The sequence below is a fragment of the Octodon degus genome, unplaced genomic scaffold, assembly GCF_000260255.1.
Source record: "Octodon degus isolate 3935 unplaced genomic scaffold, OctDeg1.0 scaffold00003, whole genome shotgun sequence".
Classification (NCBI taxonomy): Eukaryota; Metazoa; Chordata; class Mammalia; order Rodentia; family Octodontidae; genus Octodon; species Octodon degus.
This window is the reverse complement of record NW_004524579.1, coordinates 35,047,373-35,071,164: the sequence shown is the minus strand read 5'-3', so window position 1 is coordinate 35,071,164 and position 23,792 is coordinate 35,047,373. Positions and strand designations below refer to the sequence as shown.

The window sequence follows — 23,792 nt, the reverse complement described above, 5'->3', positions numbered from 1 at the left end:
TCATATTTTATATAATTCGGATTTTTAACTGCATTCTTTTCAGATTGGCTCAATGACCTTTGTTTAAAATTCAATATAAATGATGAAAAGATATTTATTTCTCATTGAAAATAATTTCCATCTGCCAGATGTGTTGGCATATATCTGTAATCTCAGCACTCAGGAACGTGAGGCAGGAAGGTTGGCACAAATTCAATGCCTGCCTGAACTATGTGGCAAGACCCTGTCTCAAAAGAAAATGTGTGTGTGTGTGTGTGTGTGCGTGTGTGTGTGTGGTGTATACATACACACATATATATATATATATATATATATATATATACACTTTGCATCAATCGTTTTGCTGCTGATTTTGGTGGCCAGGTTAAGAATTATGTGGTATAATTTTCACATCTCCTAAGCAAACTTTTTAATTGAACCCATACCAGGTGAAAGCTACACTGGCCCTCTCGGTATGACACACTCACTCTTGCCCTAAACAGAGTGAGCTTATCTTTTGATTTTTTGTTTTTGTTCTTGTTTTTTTGAGAGAGGGTTTGTAGTCTAGGCTGGCTTCCAAACTGCAGGAATCCTCCTGCCTCAGCCTCCAAGTGCTGGGATTATAGGTGTGTGTCATCATGCCTTACTTTATTTTTTTATTTTTGGTGTATGTGCCAATCTGCTGTGTAAGACAAGTAAGAGTACCAGCATCCATCCATCTAACAAATGTTGAGAGCTCTATGCCTTTTGATTGAAAATAACCAAAAAAGGAAAACTTCTAATAATTTCTTCCCAGACCCCAATTCACAGTCTTATAATTTGCAATCACTGCTATCAACTGACCTAAGACATAGCTCACTAGGGTCAGGGATATAGCTCAGTAGCATAAGCACTTGTCTGGCAAGTGCAGGTCGATTCTCAGTACAAAAGAAAGAAAAAAAAAAAAAGATAAATCCCTAAAAAATGTTTTATTTTATTGTTATGAAGAACATGTGCAGCATGGATTGAGCATCCTATCAACCTTGCTGGTATTTTATTGATAAAAATTATCCATTGACTTAATTCAGCCCTAGAAGCAATTTACACCAATGACATCAAATACTAATTATAAGTAAAAAATAAATAAATAAATAAATAAGTACCAGAATATTTAATGGAGTAAAATTCTATTTCTCTTTGATAAAAATGTTAAGAAAGCTACAGCAAAAAAAGTGTAGAACAAAACAAGTATATTCCAAGGCCAATCTTTATTTTTCAAAGAATTCTAAGCCTATACCAAATAAAAGCTTGAATTTGCCAGTAAGTAATTCTCACAGGACATGAGTGCTGAACAGCAGAATGCCACAAGCTATCACAGAACCTGACAAGAGTCAGAATACACCGCCTAGGTCGCCCAGTCTGACCTTACGCATTTTACAAGACTTCATTTTAAACTATTCCCAGAAACCTCCTCTGTAACCTGTTCCTCAGCATTGGCCATGAATTACAGAAATCAGAGACAGCTGGTTTATCCCATCTACCAGCTCTCAGGGGAGATGATTCTGCTTTCCAACGGATTTTAATGTTAATAATATATGTACTTTCTTTAGTTTCTACTTTTGCTAATTTGTTTTCTAAACTACATTATCCTTTTCTTCATAATTGGTGAGCAATCTATTCACCCAAACAATTTTTCCTTTTGCATGAACATCCTCTAAATACATGAACACTCTATTGTCTCTCCTTTTAAATACGCTCATCATTAGACAAGCTATAAGTGACCAGCTTGTCTTGCTCATAAATCAATCCCACTACTCTCTTAATCATTATTTCTTGTACTTCCCAGAACTCTTCCTATGGAACATAAATGTACATCATGGAAATGTGCAAATGGAAAAGATGCATCATTTATCACTTTTAAATAGTCTACCTAAAAGGAAAAAAGACCCTATCAAATTAAATATTAATTTCTTTTCCACACTTCCACAAAATCAGACCTAAACTAAATTTTAACACTTTTAGAAATTCATCCTTCCTTTCTTAAAAAAAGTCGAAATGTGTTTTTAATACCTATTTTAGAAAATAAGACCATGTGATGAAACAAGTATACTATTCAATATATTAAATAACTGTGAATAATAAAGCAGACCATTAGGAACCACTTTTAACATCTTCTTTTGTTTATTGTATACAAGAGATAACATGAAGACAGCAAGCTAATTAGAACTATCTCTTCAACTGCTTCCCTATTATAAAATAGCAAATATAAAGAATTTAAGATAAAGAAGACGCTGTCTGACAGAGAAAAAAAAAGATTTATTTAAAAACTGACATTGTGGGCCAGCAAGATAGTTCAGAGGACTAAGTGCCTGCTTAGGCAAACGCAGGGACCAGGGTTCGATCCCTGCCACCGCATGCCGTGCCTCTGAACTGGTCACCAGGTCTGGGCATGGTGGCTCATGCCTGTAATACCAGTGCCAGGGAGGCCGAAAACAGGAGGATCACTAGGAGTCTGACCTGCATAGTAAAACCCTGTGCACAACACATTAAAAAAAAAAAAAAAAAAAAATCTAAAAATTGACATTGTGTCAGGGATAGTGGCCCATGCTTTGTACTCCCAGCACTCAAAGACTGAGGCAGGAGGGTCGCTGTGAGTTTGAGGCCAGCCTAGGCCACAGAGCAAGACCTTGTCCCAAAAAACAAAACAAAAAATAAATAAATAAAAACTGACATTGTGATAAATTGTTAGCTTAGGAAAGAACAGGTTATTTTTATCCTTACTTCACCAGACAAACATAAACTTCTGATGAAGTACTGTATGTTTGTTTTTAACCCAGCCATTGCTTTTAATCAAGGATAAACAGTTAAGATTCCAAGCTTTAAAAATATGAAAGATGCTACATAGAAAAAAAATAATAAACTGTGTTACATAAAAATCAAAACTGACTGTAGGCTAAAAAATTCAAAATTAACCAGAAAAAAAGTCTAACAACAAAAGCCACATAAGCTAGTATTTTAATTAAGAACTCATTTGCCAGATGTAATGGCATACACCTATAATCCCAGGACTCATAAAGCTGAGGTAGGAGGACTGCCACAAATTCAAGGGCAGTCTTGATACAGAGTTCAAGACCACTCTGGACTACACAGTGAGACTTTGTCTCAAAAAACTAAAACAAAAGCAAAGACAACAAAAAAGGAATCTGAACTGTAAGAGCTCACTCAAGCACTAATACTGCCCACCCAAGGGCAAACTTTTTCTTTTTCTGGAGACAGTCTTGCTATACACAGTTCAGGCTGACCTTGAATTCACTATGTAGCCCAGGTTGACCTTGAATTCACAATGACCCCTGCCTCAGCTTCCTGAGCCTGACTCACAAAAAATTTCATTATCTCCAAGAGTCAAAGAAAAGCAAATTCAACAGCTAAAATACCATTTTCACCTATGAACTTATTCAAACAGCATACAGTTAGTGGGTTCCTGCTTTTTAGCAGTTAATGTTCTACACACTCGGCAATAATTACGGAAAGTCTCACAACAACCTTCTGAGGCAGGTATTATTCTTATTTCCACTATACCAATGTGGAAACTTAAACATGGACCTATTAATATCTCGAACACCAAGGAACAACGAAATACATATTGCGATAGAAAACAATTTGGCAATCTTAAAAACGTTAATAATCACACACAAATTCTGAGGTTTAACATAAAAAAATTCAAGGAATCTATTCAAAAGAAATAATCCCAAATCCCAAGAAAAACAATGTACAAATATTCTTATTAATTAAAACAGCAGACAGCAGAAATAATTATATATTCAAATAATTCAATATATAATTACTTACCACCAGAAGAAGTGGTAAGTAAATATAATATGCTCATCAGCAAATAAATATAACTTGGAAAAATATTTGCTATATTTTGAAATTAAGATGCAGTACGCAGAGGTAACTACATCTACAGTATGTATAAGCACAAGTATACAATAAATAGACTTTTAAAAACTAAAGGAAAGGGCTAGAGATATAGCTCAGTGGCACAGCACCTACCTGGAAAGAACAAAGTCCTGAGTTCAATTCCCAGTTTGGATGGGAATTGAACCCACTAAAAAAAAAAAAAAAGCTAAAGAAAAATATATCAAAAATATTCAGTGGTTCTCTTATAGTACTATGGCAGGAAGTAAACTCTGACCTTTTTAGTTACCTCTATTTTCAATTACCATATTTTAACGAGGATACATTAATAAAATTAGAGTTAAAATGATATATTTAAAAAGCAAGAAATATGTTACAGGTAAAAGGAGATAAAAGTTAACTAAAATTAAAAGACTCCCCATTTTGAAAAACAAAGCAAAAGTAAAAGACAAATTATAAGAGAACTGAACAACGCACAGCACAGTTCTCTAATAGAAATTTGAAATTTACAAATTCAAAAAGGACAGTATTTCATCCTATGAAGTAAAAGCAATCTAATTTTTAATTTACTGAGTAGTTAAACATATAGCAAAATCAGATTTACTTATGTAAGTCAATAATGAAAAATGATTCATGCCAAAAATCCATGCAGTCAGGAAGCTGAAGCAGGAAGATCATAAATTCTAACCAGCTGCATAATGAGTTCAAAGCCAGCCTAGACTATAAAAAAAAGTCCTTATCAAAAGTAAGGAATGAGGAAAGGAAGCAAGGAAGGGAAGAATAGAAGGAAAAAGGGGACAAAGGGGAAAGAGGGAAAAAAGAAATACAATTTTTAGACTGCTAAATATGGGAGGTGGTACACGGTGGAGCCCAGGTAGGACACAGATCAGACTACTTGAGATCTGTTACTTGTCACAGTTGCTGTCTATGTGATGTGAATGAGTTATGTCAAGTCTCTGATCCCTATTTCTCTTTATAATGTTATAACTACCAATACCATGGCATTTTGGGATTACTGTATGAATTACATGAAATAATGTACAAAGACAAGTTAACACAGTGACTAATATATCATAAACACAAAGATGATACTAGTTAATATGACCTTTACCATTTTTACCATAAGGCAATTATATATCATAGATTCTTTGTATTTCAGACTGGAAATACAACTCAGTGGTAGAGAAGTTTCCCAGGATGTATGAGGCCTACAGTCGCTAGCCACTAGCACCAGAAAAAAAACAATAATAAAAATAACAATTGTATTTGTGTTCTGATGGGGCTTTTGAGTGTTGCCAATGTTTAACTATCTACCTATCCTGGGCATAGTGGCAGACACCTATAATCCCAGCACTGAGAGGCTGAGGCAGAAGAATCATCATGCGTTCAAGGCCAGCCTGATCCACATAGCAAGATCCTGTTCAAAACCAAAACAATAAAACAAAAGTACCTATCTGCATTAGTTTTCCCTTTACATTATTTTCTTCTCATTTTAATACTGTGCTTTAATTTGAATAGATCCATCTGTAAAATCATCAATATCACTCATATCACCTTAAAACTACATTAATGTAACTATGAGGCAATAAAAGTATTAAACAAGTCAACAAACACCTTTCACTGCTGCTTAAATATTTCTTCAGATTTTCTATTGAATTTATTACTTCTGTACTCACTTCATGCATTTAAAACATTAAAATTCTGTCTTTAACTTCAATCATTGCATTTATGTGTTTTAGAGATCAAAATTGTCAATTCTGCAAAGTACTACGGAAGACACAGATACAGATATAGACATTGATAGAGACAGAGATAGAGATATAGAGATAGAAAATTTGGGGTTTTTGTTTTTTGAGACAGGGTCTCACTGTGTAGGTCAGGCTGGCCCCAAACTCTCAGTGATCCTCCTGCCTCAACCTCCTGAGTGGTATATGTATGTGCCACCACACTGACGACAAAACACACTACAAAAGATTTTCACCATCAACTCAAAAGTGCACTCGGCATGCGTGCTACTGTGGCATTTACCCCTGGCCCCACAACCCTGCGCTGCAGGGCAGCACCGCACCCTTCAGGAACAAAGAACCTCAGCTCTCAGAGCTCCTCCAGGTGGCATCTGTTGGTGGCCCCCTCTGCCTTCTGACTCAATCTAGAAACTGACTGGAGGACCCGTCTGACGTACTGAGGTTTAATCTGCTTGCCTCCCTTCAACCTATTTCCTTGATCTTACCAGCATTCTTTAAAACACAGGCCTGAATTTATGCACCTCTGACAGAACTGCAGGAAACTTTGTCTTTCTGTCCTGGAAACAAATGGGTGGATGTACCCTGTCCCGACTGCCATGAGGGGAGACACTGAAAGGAACTGTGGGCCTCTTGGTAGGGCACATCAACAGAACATATTCTAAAAGTCGCTGTTTAGAAGGAATGCTGGTTCGCTTTTTAAGTGTATATCAAAAAAATTAAAACCTAACCTTCAGGTCTATAGTTAAGCAAGAAAGCTATGCCTATTCCATAATTTATGGCCTAAAAGAAGTAATACTTGGGGCCAGCCTAAGCTACAAAATGAGTTTAAGACCAGCCTGAACTGCATAGTGACACCCTTCTCAAGAAGATATAAAAAATATATATATATATATATATATATATATATATATATATATATAACTTATTTATAAAAATATATTTATATATTAACATAAACCCCTAGAATAAAAAGATTCAAAGCCAGACAGGTAGAGTTTTAACTGTGAAACTCTAAAACCACCTGGCCATGGTGGGGTCACAAGGAAATGGAAAGTAGTTCTTGCGCAGGAACAAAGTATTATATGTCTACAATCGAGTCATTCTAATACTAGAAATGAATAAATATATTATCCAGATTTAGGCTTTTATCATCTAAATGAGGGGATAGTTAACTGAAAATAGAAATGACAACAATAATCATAATTTAATGAGCTTCTCTTATAGGCAAGGCCTTTTTTTATTCATTCATTCATTCATTCATTTATTCATTTATTTGGTAGGTCTCACTACACAGCTCAGACTCATAGTGATTTTCCTATCTCAGCCTCCCCAGTACTGGGATTACAGGCGTGTGACACCACACCTGGTCTTGGTGGCTGGCACAGTGTGCGGGAGGCGGGGGTAGCACAGCAGACAGTGCCAGGGATTGAGTTCAGTCCTTGCACTTACCAGGCAAGCATTTAAGACTTCCAAGCTATCTCCCTAGCCTCCTCACCTCTCTCTCTCTTTTTTAGTTTGCTTGTTTATTTATTTATATTTTGGTACCAGGGCTTGAACTCAGGACCTTATGCTCCAGGAAAGCACTTACGCCACTGAGCCATATTCCTGGCCCCTCAAGCATTATTTCTAAACATGAAATCAACATTTTACAGAAAGTGATGCTAGGGACTAAGGGCACTAAGTACCTGAGAAAGTTACCACATGATGCAGACACAAATTAGGGTCTATTTTTAAGTCCTCCTCTCTGTGCATCTCACTGATGTGTGTAGAATATTTCTCCGACTTCTTTTGGAAGTCTTTCCTAGTGGCTAATGAAAATCATTGCTGGTAACTCCAAAACAAGCATAGTCATAAACATCAACTATGTGTGTGCTGGTTTTAGTACACAATTGACCTCTGAACTTTCTATCATTCTATTTCCATTTCATTTTATTAGCTTAGCAAATCTTTCTGTAGATGAATATAAATATTTTAGCTTTCAGTATAATTTCATATTTTATTACTTAACTTTTTTTCTCCAAACATGCTTACTACATATTCTCGTACTTACAACTACTTTGCAGAATATACAAAACTACTGCTCTGATGTGTTGGTCATTATTTTGAAAGTAGTGTACATGTCAAATTCCCTGCAGCTTTTGCTTAAATGCAGGCTGTTATCTATTACAGATAGATCCATCAGGTTCAAGCCAGGAGAATTCATCAAATACTTCCAAGCCTTTGCTACAGTGTAAAACAGTAAGTGGCCTATAGATAGAGGCAGCTTGTATACCATGGAAGATTTTATAAGCACCTAAAAATGCAATATAAATATAATAGGTACTGTTTTCCTTGAAAGTCTTCAAAAGATACCCAAAGCTGATCTGTATGCACCCAGACAGCCTTGGAAAAAGCCTTTTGTCATATTTATCATGTTGCATTATAACTTCCTGCTTGTTAGTGTGGGCTCCTTGTTAGACTAAATTCTATCACAGACCATGTCTGAATCAGTCTAATAGAAAATGTGTTGCACCTAACCAAATAACAACCTTAAAATGTAATTCATTTTCTCCTATCATTTTTCCATTTTTTTAAAAAATTGTAACTCCTGTTGAAATTGTCTTATGATGAATTCTCAACAAAAATTAGCCTCTGCTTTATGCTTTACTTTCTCTTCAGCCTAATATAAAACATCAGTTTAACCAATAACCTCACTACAATGCCTAGCACAAATCACATATGATGATTACTAAAAATAAATTTCATGCTCAATCCAACTTTCTTTACTATCAACCACATGTCCTAACATCTGAAGGAGCTCTTCAAAAACAGAAGAATTTCAGATTTCTTAAATATCTGGCACAATATTGGCACAGTTAGGATAAGGAACTGTTTTTCTCAATGCTGAAAAAGGGACTCTCACTGCCAGTTCCTTTAGTACTAATTTCTTCGATATCTTATATAACATAAAAAACAGGGCCTACAATAAAACTGAATATACACATAATACACACAGCAGAAAAAAATTTTATTTTTAATACATTATTACTTGAAAATGTAAAAATTTAATAACATACAATTATAAAGCATAGAAACTGATTAGGTTACACAGCCAACATAGCACTGGTATCTTCTATGTGTTTTGTAAATAAGAATAGGGCATATATTTACATGTACTCTACATACAATTACTTACACACTTAGAAAATGACCAAAGCTGAGAAGATTATAAACAGAATAATGCAGAATTAGGCAAATATAATGGTGCCTAAACAAATCTACTGCTAAGCTTTTGAAGGGCAATTTGGTGACACCTTTGAAATGCCTTTAAAAACTAGTACACTAGGGGCTGAGATACCTCAGTAGTCTAAGTGCCTGCCTGGCAAGCACAAAGACCCAGATTTGATCACTGGTACCACATGCCATGCTGGCCATGCTGGCCCCTGAGATGTGTAATGAGACTCTATACCAAATAAATAAATAAAATATTTTTTTAAATAACAAAATATAAATTAAAAAACTAGTATGCTATTTTATATCAATTCCAAATGTAAGAATTTACCCCCTAAAAAAAATCATTCTTGAAATGCAAAACTACTAAGTTATTCTAATTCTTATTTCCACTGTTGATACGAGAATAAAATTTTTTAAAATTTTTAAGATGAAAGTACAGAATATCACTAGAACCAATAAAGATGACCAAACTAACTTCTTAAAATTCTGTACTTTTCCTGCCTGGCAAGCACAAGATCCAAAGTTCAATCCTCGGTACAGGGGGTGGGGGTGCAGGAGCAAAAACTGTACTTTTATTACCTTTCTTTCTTTCTTTTTTTTTTGTATTTTAGGGAAGGGACTACAGGGTGTTCAGCGCCTCACTACTAGATCAGACTCCTAGTGATGATCCGCCTGTTTACAGCCTCCGAAGAGCTGGGATTATAGAGGAGCACCACCACGCCCAGTCTCAACTGCTGGCTCAGCACACCTTGGGGGCAGGGCCAGTATGGCAGGCCTGGGGATCGAACCCCAGTCCCCTGTGCCTGCTTGCAGGCACTTTAATCTGCTGAGCTATTTGGGTATTTCATTTTTTAAAATAAAATTAATTTCACGAGATTCTGAATGCATAAAACACAGGAAAATAGCTTCAGAATCTGTGTTAAGAGAAAAAAAATGTTAACAGGAATAGTATATTCTTAAAAAATGACAGTACCTTTAATTTGTATTAACAAGTTGTATTCTGCTTGGCTTCGGAGAATTTCAATATAAAGTATGTTACTTAATTGTGATACACAAATTAAGTTAATAAAAATTCCAGTTCAAACACGTAAGATAAGAGCTAATTCCGGAAGAAGCTTTCAGTACGGTGTCAGAATTAAAAATATAGTTGTTAAATGGAAAACCTGATTTGTTCATTTCTATTACTAGCTGTGAGCAGATGCCACACTAGCACATGTTTAGTCACAGATGCCACTCATATTCTCCTAACTGTCTCTTCGCGCTAGGATTCTAATACTGTCCACTGAAAGTTCAAACACTAACGTTTAGGGTAGATGCCAGACATGCTGTTTCCATAAATTCACACTGCCCCCTCCTGGATGGTTTTGGAGATTATGTGACACATGTTTAGTAAGATGAAATAATCACAAGTAATCAGTTTTAGCTAATATATTAAATAATTATATGCTCACGTGCAGGAATGCAACATTGGCACTAATTTATTTAGAAATACTTTCCAAACATTCTGTTCTAAATAGTTCTAACAGCAAAAAATAGCTCTGATAATTGAGCCACCAATATAAGAGAAATATTACATACTTACTGAAAATAAATAAAACAACATTTGAAGAAGTAACATGGTTTTTTCCCTCTTTCATACTCATTCACTCCTCTCGCTCCCCAAAGCAATCCAGGATCTAAATTGATACTTATCTTTCTGATTCAATTTTAATACTTGCACTAGCTCTACATGTATCAACTATGTAGACCTCAAACTCAAGGCCATCCTCCTGCCTCAGTTGGCCAAGTGCTGGGCATACAGGTGTGCACCATTACATCTGGCCAGTTTTATTTCATGTAAATAAAGTTTCTTACTGTATTACATATATAAATGCTCCACATCATAAGCTATACTTCTCAATCTGTCATTCACTGCAAATTGAAAATGAACTGAGAAAATGTAGATGGATTTCTGCAAAGATATCACTAGCATTCTTTAAGCAGCAAATATTCTACAGGGTTACTTGTTATTTTTGCACTTCTGACTTTTCATTCCTGTCAAGCCTTCTATTTTGGTTATTAAGAAAAAAAGATTTTTTAACATACCCCTGATATTTTAAAATTATTTTCCTCTCTTACTATTTTTTCAAACTTCTAGATTAAGTAACCAATATGGTCTTAAGAGAGTATAGATTCCACCAGACTTTATAGTAAATGGAGAACAATGAGTAATACAGAAAGTAAAACAAATCCAGTATGGGATGGGGGAAAAAGGTGGCAGGTCACTGTCACATTCCCATGTGATTCTAAAGACAGAGAGCATTTCATGTTGCAGCATAGAGGCACTGTCACTGTCCCCATCCATCTCTTCAGACTTCCCAAGCAACTGTGTACTTTTGTGGCCTCCCACTCCTAGAACTCAGATTTTAATAATTCACCCAAATTTACCTCGGGCACCTCCTCAAATTTAAAAAGCATTCTATCGATAACCACTTGGTGTTGCTCAGATTTCTTAGATGTCAGAAAAATAATGCAATCAGGTTAAGGGAATCACAGAGCTAAAGAAAAGAGGGAAATTTAGGGCCAGCCAAATACCTCAGCGGAGCAAGGGGCCTGCAAGCAGGCGCAGGGGTCAGGGGTTTGATCCTCAGGCCTGCTATGCTGGTCCCATCCCTGGGGTACGCTGAGACAGCAATTGAGACTGGGTGTGGTATCACGTGCCGTAATCCCACCTCTTGGGAAGTTGTAAACAGGTGGATCACTGAGTCCAATCTAGCAATGAGACCCTGAACTCCCTGTTGACCCTTCCTTGGGTCTACAAAATACAAAAAAAAAGAGAGAGACTTGCTTTTCACAACTAACCACTACTACCCTTTGCATTTTATACCATTGCAATATTAACAATTTTAAAGTATTTTAAGCACTGATAATCAAAGTGCAAAAATTTAAGAAAGTAGATAAATTTTTAGTATGTTTTAAAAAGAAGGACTCTGACCCCATGAACCATGAATTAATCATGCAGGGTAAGTAACTGAACAGAGGGGTAGAAGGGAACCAACATCAAGAAAGTAACAAAACAAGGATAAGTCAATACAAATCAGTTATAACCATCAATATAAATGGCCTCAATTCACCAATTAAAAGGAACAGGCTGGTAGAATGGATCAAGAAGCAGGGTCCAATAACATGGCTGCATACAAGAAACATTTAGCACATGCTTGCAATCCCAGCACATGGGAGGCTGAGTCAGAAGGATCACTAAGTCTGAGGTCCGCCTGAGTTACATAGTGAGTTTGAGGCCAAGCTGTACTGCACAGCGAGACCCAGTCTCAAAAAAAAAAATTAATATAAAGATTCATAGACTGAAAGTCCAAGGATGGAAAACAACATTTCATGCAACAGAAATCTAGAAAATGGCAGGGGTAGCTATTCTATTTGCAGACAAGACAGAAGGTCACTATGTCCTTGTAAAGGGACCAGTCCAAGAGGAAGACATAACAAGCATAAATACATATACACTAATACCAGTGCACCCAACTATATATAAAACAAATATTACTGGACAAGAACAATCAAATAAGTGCTAAAACAACAGTAATGAGGACTCAATACCCCACTGTCAAAAATATAACTACATAAAAAAATCAACAAAGAAATATCAGAACTAAACTTTTGAACAAACCGTCTTAGTAGATATCTACAGAGCATCAGTCTCACAACATTGGAATACAGATTCTTCTCAACAGCACATGGGACAGTCACCAAAAAAGGCCACATGCTAGTTCATGGCACATGCTTAAGTAAACGCAAAGGAACTTAAATCATCCCATTCATATTATCAGACCATACTGCAATGAAATTGGAAATCAACTGCAAAAGAAACATCCAGAAATTCAAAAACACATGGGGAAATTAACACCTTCTTGAACAAGCAATAGGTCACAGATCAAATTAAAGAATAAATTAATGGCTGGCCAGATAGCTCAGCAGCATAAAGCACCTGCTTCAGCAGAGCACAGTGGCCAGGGTTCAATGCTGTCCCAGCCCTGCCCTCAGGCATGCTGAGACTGAGATTGAGACTGGGCGTGGTGGCGTGTGCCTGTAATCCCAGTGCTTGGGAGGCTGAAAACAGGAGAATCATTATGAATCCGTTCTATGTAGTGAGATCTTATACACCCTGTAGACCCTGTCCTAAATTCATAAAAGAAAGAAAAAATTAGACAATTGCTATAATTAAATGATAATGCCAATACAACATATCAGAACTTATGAGAGACAATGAAAGCTGTTGTACAAGTGAAATTTATAGCAGTGAATTCCTATATCAGAAACAGAGTGAGCACAAATAAATTACATAATGCTGAGACTCAACCTCCTAGAAAAAGAACAAGTCAAGTCCAAAGCTTCCACAAGGGAGGAAACCATAAAGATCAGAGCAGAAATTAACACAATTGAGACTAAGAAAACAATACAAAGAAGTAATAAATTGAAGAGCTGATTCTTTGAAAGATTAAAGAAAATTGGCAGTCAACTTTATCAAAAGAAGGAAAGACAAGACTCAAATCTATGCAGTGAGGAATAAAAGGATAAAACCACAACAGATCATACAGAAATCCAGAAGATAATCAATAGCTATTTTGAGAACTTGTTTTCTAGTAAGATCAAAAGCACAGAAAAAAATGAATTCCTAGATACACATTAATTACCAAAGCTGAATCAAGAAGACATAAAAATCCAAAATAATGTATCCTGAATCCTTTTGTGATTTAATACCATGCATTTGTGATCAATGAACTATGTGGTTATGAATCAGACACAGACCATTAGTACCACTACTTGAGCTAAATTTCTTCATGGTTCATAATTTTTAAAGTTCATAGTTAATATTATGCATGTTATTGTCCTTTCCTCCCTTCTTAGCAGTATGTGCTCATTTGCAAAACAAAAACACTAGTAATCAATAATAGTTCTATAAAAATGTTAACTATTTAATCATTGATCTTGCTCTAACCTTAAAATTTTGATTATTGACCTTTCTTGCATTTTTTCTACCTCCCCAAGTTATCTAGCCATTTAAAATACCAGCATCATTCTAGAATAGTCACTGCTTTATGCACTACTGTTTTGTTGTTGTGGTAGGCCCCCATATTAGCAAAATATGAAAGACTATAAAGAAATAATTTTAGATTTAAAAAAAAAATATTGCCCCCCTTGTGTAGCAAGAAACAAACTGCTTGTTCTTAAGAATTTTCCCATAAACAATTTACTAGAAAATATACTCCTATCATTTGATGTTTTTATTAATGTTTCCAAACAATACACTTCGCAATCTTAGAATCATTTATCATTTTCACATACTTCTGATGCTCTTCATCACATTAGTGATCAAAAATAAGGTGTAACTCGCCAAGCCCCTGCCTTCAAGAGCTAAGTAGTACTCTACTGTAAGCTGAGGGGAGTTCTGCCCTAATTCATAGATTGTTGGATATGATTAACTGTCGATGAATTGTGTTGTGGCATATCTGGAGGCTACTGAATGCACCTTACAGTGAATAATAAAAATCTTTATTATTTTAGTTTTTAAAAAAATATAAAAATGCTAAATAAACCGGAATTAGAGAGCCAGCGAGATGGCTCACCTGATTAAGTCCCTGCTTAGACAAATGCAGGGACCAGGGTTCAATCCCTGGCACCACATGCCACGTTAGCTCCACCACTGGTGAACTGAGCCCCACTCAGTCCAGGTGTGATGGTGCAGGTCTGCAATCCCAGCCTTCCCAAGGCTAAAAGCAGGAAGATCACTACATTCAGAGCTGTGGAGTGAGACCCTATACCAAATACATTTTAAAAAGAAAAGACCAGACCAGACCAGTATCATTCAATGAAATTGAAGATGTAATTAAAAACCTACCAACAAAGAAAAGACCAGGTCCTAACAGATTCTCTGCTCACTTCTACAAGAAATTTGTAAAACACCTACTGCTTCTATTTCTCAAACTCTTTAATGGAACTGAAAGGAAAGCAATACCCCTAAATTCACGCCTGGAAGCAAGCACTACCCTGCTACCAAAACTGGCAAAAGGTCCACCCAAGTAAGAAAACTACAGGCCAATCTCCCTAAGGAACACAAATGTAAAAATTCTTAGTAAGATACTGGCAAGCAGAATGCAACAAAACATCAAGAAGATTATATAACATGACCAAGCAGAATTCATCCCAGGAATACAGAGATCATTCAAAATAAGCAAATCAATAAATGTAATACACCATACTAAGACAGCCAAGGACAAAAACCACTTGATTATTTCAATAAGTACAGAGCATTTGACAAAGTCCAACACAAATTCATGAATTTTTTTAAAAAGAAAATCTACAGAACATTACAATACATAGCCTTTTAAAAAATTATTTATTTATTTATTTATTTATTTATTTATTTGGTAAAGGGTCTGACTACACAGTTCAGATTCATAGTGATTCTCCTGTGACAGCCTCTCAAGCTCTGGGATTACAGGCGTGTCCCACCATGCCTGGTTTCAGTGACTGGCATGGAGCACACAGGTTTCCAGGGTGGCACAGCATGAGGTACTGGGAATCAAACCCAGGTCTTTGTGCTTGCCAGGCAGGTGCTTATATCACCTGAGCTCTCTCTCCAGCCCAAAATAGATGATCTTTATCTCAATATGATAAAAGCCATCTATGACAAAGAAACAACTGACTCTAAAGGAACAAGACAAGGATACCCATTATCACCATTCCTATATTCCAAAATATAGTTCTGGAAACATTAGTCAGAGTAATTATACAAGAGAAAGAAATAAGGAATAGGGATATGAAAGGAAGAACTTAAATCATTATTTTTTGCAAATGGCATGATAACTCTACATAGAAGACCCCAAAAACTCCATCAAAAGATCTCTAGACTTAATAACCAAATTCAATATCATAGGGAGATAGAAATTCAACTTTGAAATCAGAATTAAAATTGATTAGAATTTTTTAAAAATTCATTAGCCTTTAAAAAAATTAGCATTTCTACACAAAAGCAATAAACTCACTGAGAGAGAAATTAATGGAAAAAACACCTTGCACAAAAGTATCCCCAAAACTGAAATACCTAGGAAACAATCCAACAAAAAAAGTTAACAGAAATTTACACTGAAAACTGCAACACTCTTTTAAAAAGGAGATCTAGTAGGATATTGAAAATGGAAAGATATCCCTTATTCCTGGGGAGGAAGAGCCAATATAGTGAAAATGCCACTCTTCCAAAATTGTTATATATATGCTCATTTTAGCAGCACATATACAAAACTGTTACACAGATTAAAAACAATTCTGATCAAACTACTAACAGTATATCTCAGAGTTAGAGAAAACAATCCTGGGCTGGGGAGATAACTGAGTAGAATAAGTACCTGTCTAGAGAAAATAATCCTAAAATTCATTTGGAACCAAAAGAAACCTAGAATAGCAAAAGCAATTATGGTGGGCAACAAAGGCAAGGCAGGGGCATCACAATCCCTAACTTAAAATTATACTACAGAACTACTGTGATAAAAACAGCATGGTGCTAGTCAAAAACAAAACAAACAAACAGCATTGAACTGGCCAAAAAAAAAGACCAAAAGACCTGAGAATCAATGGAGCAGATTAGAAGATACAGAAACAACTCCAAATACACTCAGACATCTTAACTTTGACAAAAGAACCAAATACCTTCACTGAAAGATAGTCTCTTGAATAAATGGTGCTTGAGGTAGGCATGGTGTTGTATGCAAGTACTCTCAGCACTCATAAGACTGAGGCAGGAAAATTACCATGAATTTGAGGTCAGTCGATACTACACAATGGGTGTAAGGTCAGTCTAAAATACATAGCAAGACCTTGTCTCCAAAACTAAATGAGAGGGCCAGCCAAAGAACTCAGTGGATTAAAGTGCCTGCTTAGGCAGACATAGGGGCTGGGAGTTCCATCCCTAGGCCTGCCTTGCCTGCCCCGCCCCCCAGGGCGTGCTAAGACTGAGATTGAGACTGGGTGTAGTGGCATGCACTTATAATTCCAGCACTTGGGAGGCTGTAAACAGGAGGATCACTATGAGTCCAATCTAAACAGTGAGACCCTGTACACCCAGTACAACCTGTCCTAAATCAAAAAAATAAATACACCATACTAAGGCAGCCAAGGACAAAAACCATTTGATTATCTCAACAATAATTTTTATTTTATAAAAAATAAATATATAGGTAAATAAATAAAGAAATATGCTGGAAAAACTGGCTTTCCACATGCCAAACACTAAAAATAGACCCGTATCTTTAACCATAAACTAAAGTAAAATCAAAATGGACTGAAGATCTAAAATTAAAGCAGACACAATCTATGGAAGACAGAACAGGTAGAACTCTTGAAGAAACTGGTATGGGAGGCAGTCTTCATGAATTAAACCTTGAACACACAGGAAATATCACAAAGAATCAATAACCAGGATCTCATCCTATTGAAAAGCTTCTGCACAGCAAGACAGAGTAAAGAGACCCATGGTGTAGAAAAAAAATTTTTACTAGATGTTCCTTAGACAAAGAACTAATGTCTTGAATATAAAGAGAATACAAAAAAATCAGAACTCCCTCAAATTTAAAGACCTAATCCAAAAATGGGTATCTGAGATGGATAAATATTTCTCAAATAAAGAAGTAAAAATAGCAAATACACACATGAAAAAATGTTCAACATCACTGGCCATTCAAGAGATGCAAGTTAAAACAATACTGAGATTCCATCTCACTCAGAAAGAATGGTTAATAAACATCAATAAATAAATTAACAAATGCTTGTGAGGCTGTGAGGAGGTGGAACCCTTCTCCACTGATGGTGGTAGCGTGAACTTTGAAAGAATCACTGTGGAAATCAATGTGGCCCTCCTTCCATAAGCTGAAACTAAAGTTGCCATTTGACCCATTCTTCCAAAAGAATTAAAAGCATCGTACTGCAGCAATATATACACATCCATGTTTATAGCGGCACAGTTTATAATAGCTGAATCTTGGAAACAGCCCAAATGTTCATCACGTGATGAACAGATAGAGAAAATGTGTTGTTTTTAAAAAATACAATGGATTACTGCTCTGTATACAATGATAACTGCTCTGATACAATGGATTACCGCTGTGCCAGAAAGGATAAGCTTGAGGCATTCCTAGCTACAGGGATGCACCTTGAGACCACACTCTTAGGTGAAATGAATCCAACATGCATGTTTAAAGGCATTTTTCTGCTGTCCAAACTGAAAGTAAAAATAAGGACCAAACTGGATAGCAGGTATTGAGTAATAGGAAGAAAATATTCAAATGAAAAGGGGAACAAGGGAGAAAGAATGGAGATAGGAAGGAAAGAACAAGGAAAAGAAGAGAAGGACAAAATGGAAACACAGCTTTTGCAAACATGGAAGGAAGGAGGGCTTGACTGGAAGGGAGGGGAATGCGGGAATAAAAAGAATTAAGATATATCATGTACAGGTACAAACTCCTTATGATGAATGTTATCATTATGTGTGTCTAAAATTAACACTCAAATATTTAATTAAAAAAACTCTTCCTGGGTCATAGCTCAATGGCATAAGCACCTGCCTGGCAAGTGCAAACTCTAGAGTTCGATCCCCAGTTTTGCAAATTAATTAATTAATTAATTTAATTAAACTAAATAAACCATTAACATAAAAGGAAAAGCTATTTAATTTGGGATATATATATATATATATATATATATATATATGAATACTCATCATCTATTGACTTGTCAAATTTTTAAATACCTAAAACTACACTAATAAAAAGAATGGAGAAATCAATGGTTCATTAAAAATAAAATATACTGAATCCTTGAGTCTTTCACTAAATTACTGCCAACTAATAAAAGGAATATGAAAACATTTTAGGTTTTTAACATGCTATAAATAGCTAAAAAATGAAGAAGAAAGACTCAGAAGAAACATCTGGACAGTAGGGGGAAAAGTACATCATAACTGTCTCTCAAGGTGTTTGTGGCACTGGAAAGGGGAACTGCCTCTCTTCAGAGTTCATTTCCACCTGTAGCATCAAATGTACTGTCCAGTCAACAAGACCTTATTTTTTCTTCACTATTTGAACTGGAAATCAACAAACTATTATATGTGGGGGTTTTTTTCTTAACAATTTTTTGCATTTTAGGACACAAAGTATGACTACAAAATATGAAAAAAGAAATCATTTTATACATTCTAAATTATAGTTTACAGAATTTCAAGACACAAGTACCATTTCGGTTTTAGAATATCTTTTGTCTTTTCCTTGTCAAATAATTGTTTATTTAAATAAACATTTCTGCTAAATATTGACAACCATTTTGCCTCTACCAAAGCTATGTTCATTTTCTGCTCAGACAAAAAAAAAAAAAAGTAAGATTATAGAATTTCTTTGGGAATATTTAAATTATTTTTAAAAAACACAGAATTTTATTCAATAAACATAAAGTTAAACTTCTACTTTTCAGGGACATACTACGCCATATAGAAACAAATACCAGGGGGAAAAAACCATGTTAACCACTTTGCATTTCTATGTTCTCAACAGAAATGATAACAACATTATCTAAATATTATGCTAATAGGCCAGGGAGATGGCTCAGAGGCATAAGTGCCTCCCTGGCAAGTACAAAGTCCTGAGTTCAAACAAACAAACAAATATTATGCTACTATTATTTTAGGATCAAAATTGAAAGAATTTAATTAATTCTTTATTTATATAATAAATATTTTTTTACAATTAAAATTATGTATAATCTTTCTTTTTGAGACAGGGTCTCACTATACAGTTGAGGCTGACTCAAACTCACATTGACCCTCCTGGCTCAGCCTCCCAAGTGCTGGGATTACAAGCGTGGTATGGTATCACACCCAGCTACAGTTTAAATTACTTTATATTCCACTTATATGCCTGACAGCAACATAATATAGTTCTACTATACTGAAATAATCTTTTATATAAATCAACTTCCAAGGACCAGCCTGCTAGCTCAGCAGACTAAGCGCCTGCTTAGGCAAGCGCTGGGACCAGGCTTGATCCCTGGCACCACACGCTCACCGGCCCCAACTCCAGGTGCCCTGAGCTAGCCACCGAGACAGGGCATGGTGGTGCACACACGTAACCCTAGCATGGGAAGGCTGAAAACAGGAGTATCACTACAAGTCTGAGTTGCATAGTGAAACCCTATACCAAATGCATTTAAAAAAATGAACTTACACTACAGTTTTCAGGTGGAACTAGAAGTTGAGTAATCTCACCACCATGAACACAGAAGATATGTTTCATTTCTCCAGAAAATATGTCCCAAATTATGACCGAAAAGTCCACGCCTCCAGATATCAGGTATCTCTGGTCATAGCGAGCTGAGACCTGATGAGGATATAGCAAACATGTGACTTTGTTCCGATGACCACGAAGTGTTCTGTGAGGAGGCCAACCTGCAAACGAGGTTTTGGATTTAAAACAAGAGAAGTACAGTCTTAAAAAGTTTCAACAAGAAAATATACACATGAAATATCTGAAGAGCTATACATTTTATCACAGGAAAACTTTCCAATTTTATCTTCTAAAACTGCTGTGTTCAAGAGTAGCCACTAGCTGCATGGAATGGAGCCCTCAAAAGGGACTAATAATCGAGATTTAAAAGTGCTATAAATGTCAAACAGTCATGAGATTTTAAAGAATTAGTTCAAAAAGAAATAATGTAAAATATTTCACTTACAATTACACATCAATTACAATTTTTCCACATCAATTACAAGTCAAAATGCTAATTTTGCTATTTGAGTTACATAAAACACAGTGCTATAATTAATTATATCATTTTACTTTTGACCATGGCTATCAGAAAATTATGTATGTGAATTACATTAATTTCTAGTGGACAGCACTCCTAAAGATTATCAGTATTACTGATAATGTAGTTCCTTAGAAATTCATAGAAATAAAGCAATAAAATTATATATTCCTTTAACATATGTCATTATAAGGTATTCACTTAGTATTTTATTTGTACATTCAACTATCAACTACATAGCATACTAACTACCCTGATTTTACTTGTTAAAAACAAATAGTAAGGCCAGGCATGGTGGCACAAGGCTGTAATCCCAGCACTCAGGAGGCTGAGGAAAGAGGATCACTACATTATGAGTTTAAGGCCAGCCTGAACTGCACAAGGAAGCCCTGTCTCAAAGAGACAAAATATAAATAAAAATTAAAAAAAAAAACCAGCAGTAACATTTTCAATCTCAGGGTCCCAGAGTTCTCAGAACACTTAGACATGCAGATCTTTGGTGTACCTCTTCTGAGCATGTGTTCCCCTTGCAACAGCTGAACTATAGCTGTCTGTGTGGCAGGTACAATAATAATGCTTCCATCTTCACGGCCACAAACGAGTCGTCCATGTGCTGGTATATACACACTTGCAGTTACTTTTAGAGGTTCCTTACTATTGGGAATCACACTTAGCTGATCTATAATTCCAGCAGGACAAGGATTCAGCTTATCAAACGCCTCTTGCAAACTAATGGAAGTTGTCATTTTCAGCCCTGTGGAGATTTCATTTCGTTTAAAAGAAAAACATTTATGCATGTTAAAAAATTTAAAACATTATAATGATGTTGACTGAATCAGTAATACACCAAAAAAATCACTTTCATCAAATACAATGGTTAGAAGTTATAAATGAACATTATAAATTTGTTATTCAGTGACTAACATTTAAGATATTAAATTTAAAAAAATAATTGTCACACATGATTTACTTACCTTCTTCACCTTCCTGTTTATCAGCTATGTCCGATATGTTCCAAATATTTAATCTTCCAGAAGAGTCACCTTGAATTAACAGTTTATGGAAATATTCTTTGCATCCATAGAAGAACCGAGTCACAGGAGGACAAACTAGCAACTGCCAAAAAAAAAAAAAAAAAAAAAAAAATTTACTCTTTAGATATAATTTTAAAATAGCTCATGCATTAATACTTTGTCAAATAAAGATATTAGGTACTTTGCCTCAATTTTAAAGTGTTAATAACATGATTCTACACTATTTTAATGTAATTGTGTAGTATTAATATGCACGCTATTCAAACCTCATATAAACTTAAAAAATAAAAACCATATTTATAATCTTCCTCTAAAATTAATATTTATAATTTTTCTCTGGTTTAAATAATTAGTCTCGCCAGGCATGGTGGCATACACCTATAATCCCAGCATCCCTATAGCCTATAATCCCAGCACCCAGGAGGCTGAGGCAGGCGGATCACTAGAGCTTGAGGGCAGCCTGGGCTATATAGCAAGTTCAAGGTCAGCCCAGCCTGCACACTGAGACCTTGTCTCAGAAACAAAGAAAGAGAAATTCTTAATCCAGGGATTTGCTACTCTTTACTAAAGAAAAACAACTCTTCTTACAAAGTAAAAGAAAAATAAAAAATAAAAAACACTCACTCGTCCTAACATTTTGTCCACTGAGAATACCAGCAAAATTAGACTGCCGAGTTTATATAACTAGAGGACCCCATTTTTAAAAAGTGTATGTTCAATAGCATATTTTATTTGGTCACATTTACATAACCAATCTGAATCTAGCTATGAACTAGTAAGAAGAAATATAAGTGCTTTATATATATTTTCAGTTTCTAAATAAATTACTTTTCAGCTTAAGATCTGGTGCCTTCAGTGAGATCACTTATTCATCAACACTAAATAATGGTAAACTCCTAAAAGTAAATTTTAGAGTTTCAATTAACAAATACTAAAATATTAAAGTGTACAATTCTAATCAGAAAAGCAATAGATTTTACTTTAATAATGACAGGCAACAATTCGGTTACTACCTATCAGCCGTCTCACAAAAGGCACTAACCTTTGTCTGCTTCATTTTGTTTTCCTTTCTTAATGGTACCAGGGATTGAACCCAGAGCCTTCACAGTGACTTACATCTTCACACCCTTGCTTTTAGAGTTGAGACAGTGTCTCATTATGTCTCTAAGATAGCCAGGCTGGGCTCAAAATTACAAGCCTCCTGCCTACCTCCCAAACTGCCAGTATTACAGACACACTCCACCATGCCAGCTGAATCTTAAAATTTAAATTGATGAAAAAAATTGCCATAACAGTTTTATTAATATACTGCATTTCAACATATAAGTATTTTATACCACATAATGTATACATTTTAATTTAAACTGTGTTAAGGGGCTTATCTTTAAAGGAAAACAATACATATGTTACTGTTAATTTTCTTTCAGTAAAGTTTTATTTTATTTTGGTTTGTTTTATTGTTTTGGTTTAGTTTGGGTTTTTATACCAGTCATTATCTCTTTGTTTAACTGGAAGTGATTGTATAGGTTAGAGAGCAGTAACTAGGAGTTTAAGAATGTAAAAATCAGATGTTATATAGGATCCCATTTGTACCTAGAGAGATAAATTCTCTATATTCAAACTATTCATGGAAAAAATTCCCTTCTCTTCACCACTTATCCCATAAAAATGGAAAGGAATGTGAGAATGATAAAGCTAGGACACACAGGACATCAGCACAGGAAATTTTATTCCAGAGCCAAAGTCTCCTTCTTATTGTGAACAGAATACAGCACTGAAAATCCAGCACTAGTACCGTTGCATTTCAATCTTAAAGGGATAGTAAGCAAGTTTCTTTAAAACAATGGATTTTTATTTTATAGAAAACAATGGCTTCCAAGATGCCCATCACCTGAGGAATGGTTGAGAAAGATGTGGTATTTTTACACAATGGAGTATTATTCAGCTATTAAGAATGATAAACTACAAGCCTTTATATTGAAGTGGATGTCACTTGAACATAAACTCATAAGTGAAATAAACCAGACACACATGTGTAAATATTGTATAGTCTCCCTAGTATAAGAACTCCAAAGAAGAAATACAA

The 23,792-nt window shown here is 35.4% G+C and overlaps 1 protein-coding gene across 3 annotated transcripts in view; it reads right to left on the bottom strand.

Moving 5' to 3' along the window:
- Positions 1 to 23,792, bottom strand: part of Wdr7 (WD repeat domain 7) — a 438,292-nt gene that overhangs the window by 369,154 nt on the left and 45,346 nt on the right. For 2 of the 3 annotated variants that reach the window (XM_004623683.2, XM_004623684.2), the window contains exons 10-12: positions 21,647 to 21,788; positions 21,178 to 21,426; positions 20,093 to 20,313 (exon numbers count right to left, since the gene is read on the bottom strand). In XM_004623683.2, coding sequence (XP_004623740.1) covers positions 20,093 to 20,313; positions 21,178 to 21,426; positions 21,647 to 21,788 — 612 coding nt within the window. The remainder of the gene's footprint in view (positions 1 to 20,092; positions 20,314 to 21,177; positions 21,427 to 21,646; positions 21,789 to 23,792) is intronic. The other variant, XM_023715190.1, reaches the window with a different exon arrangement.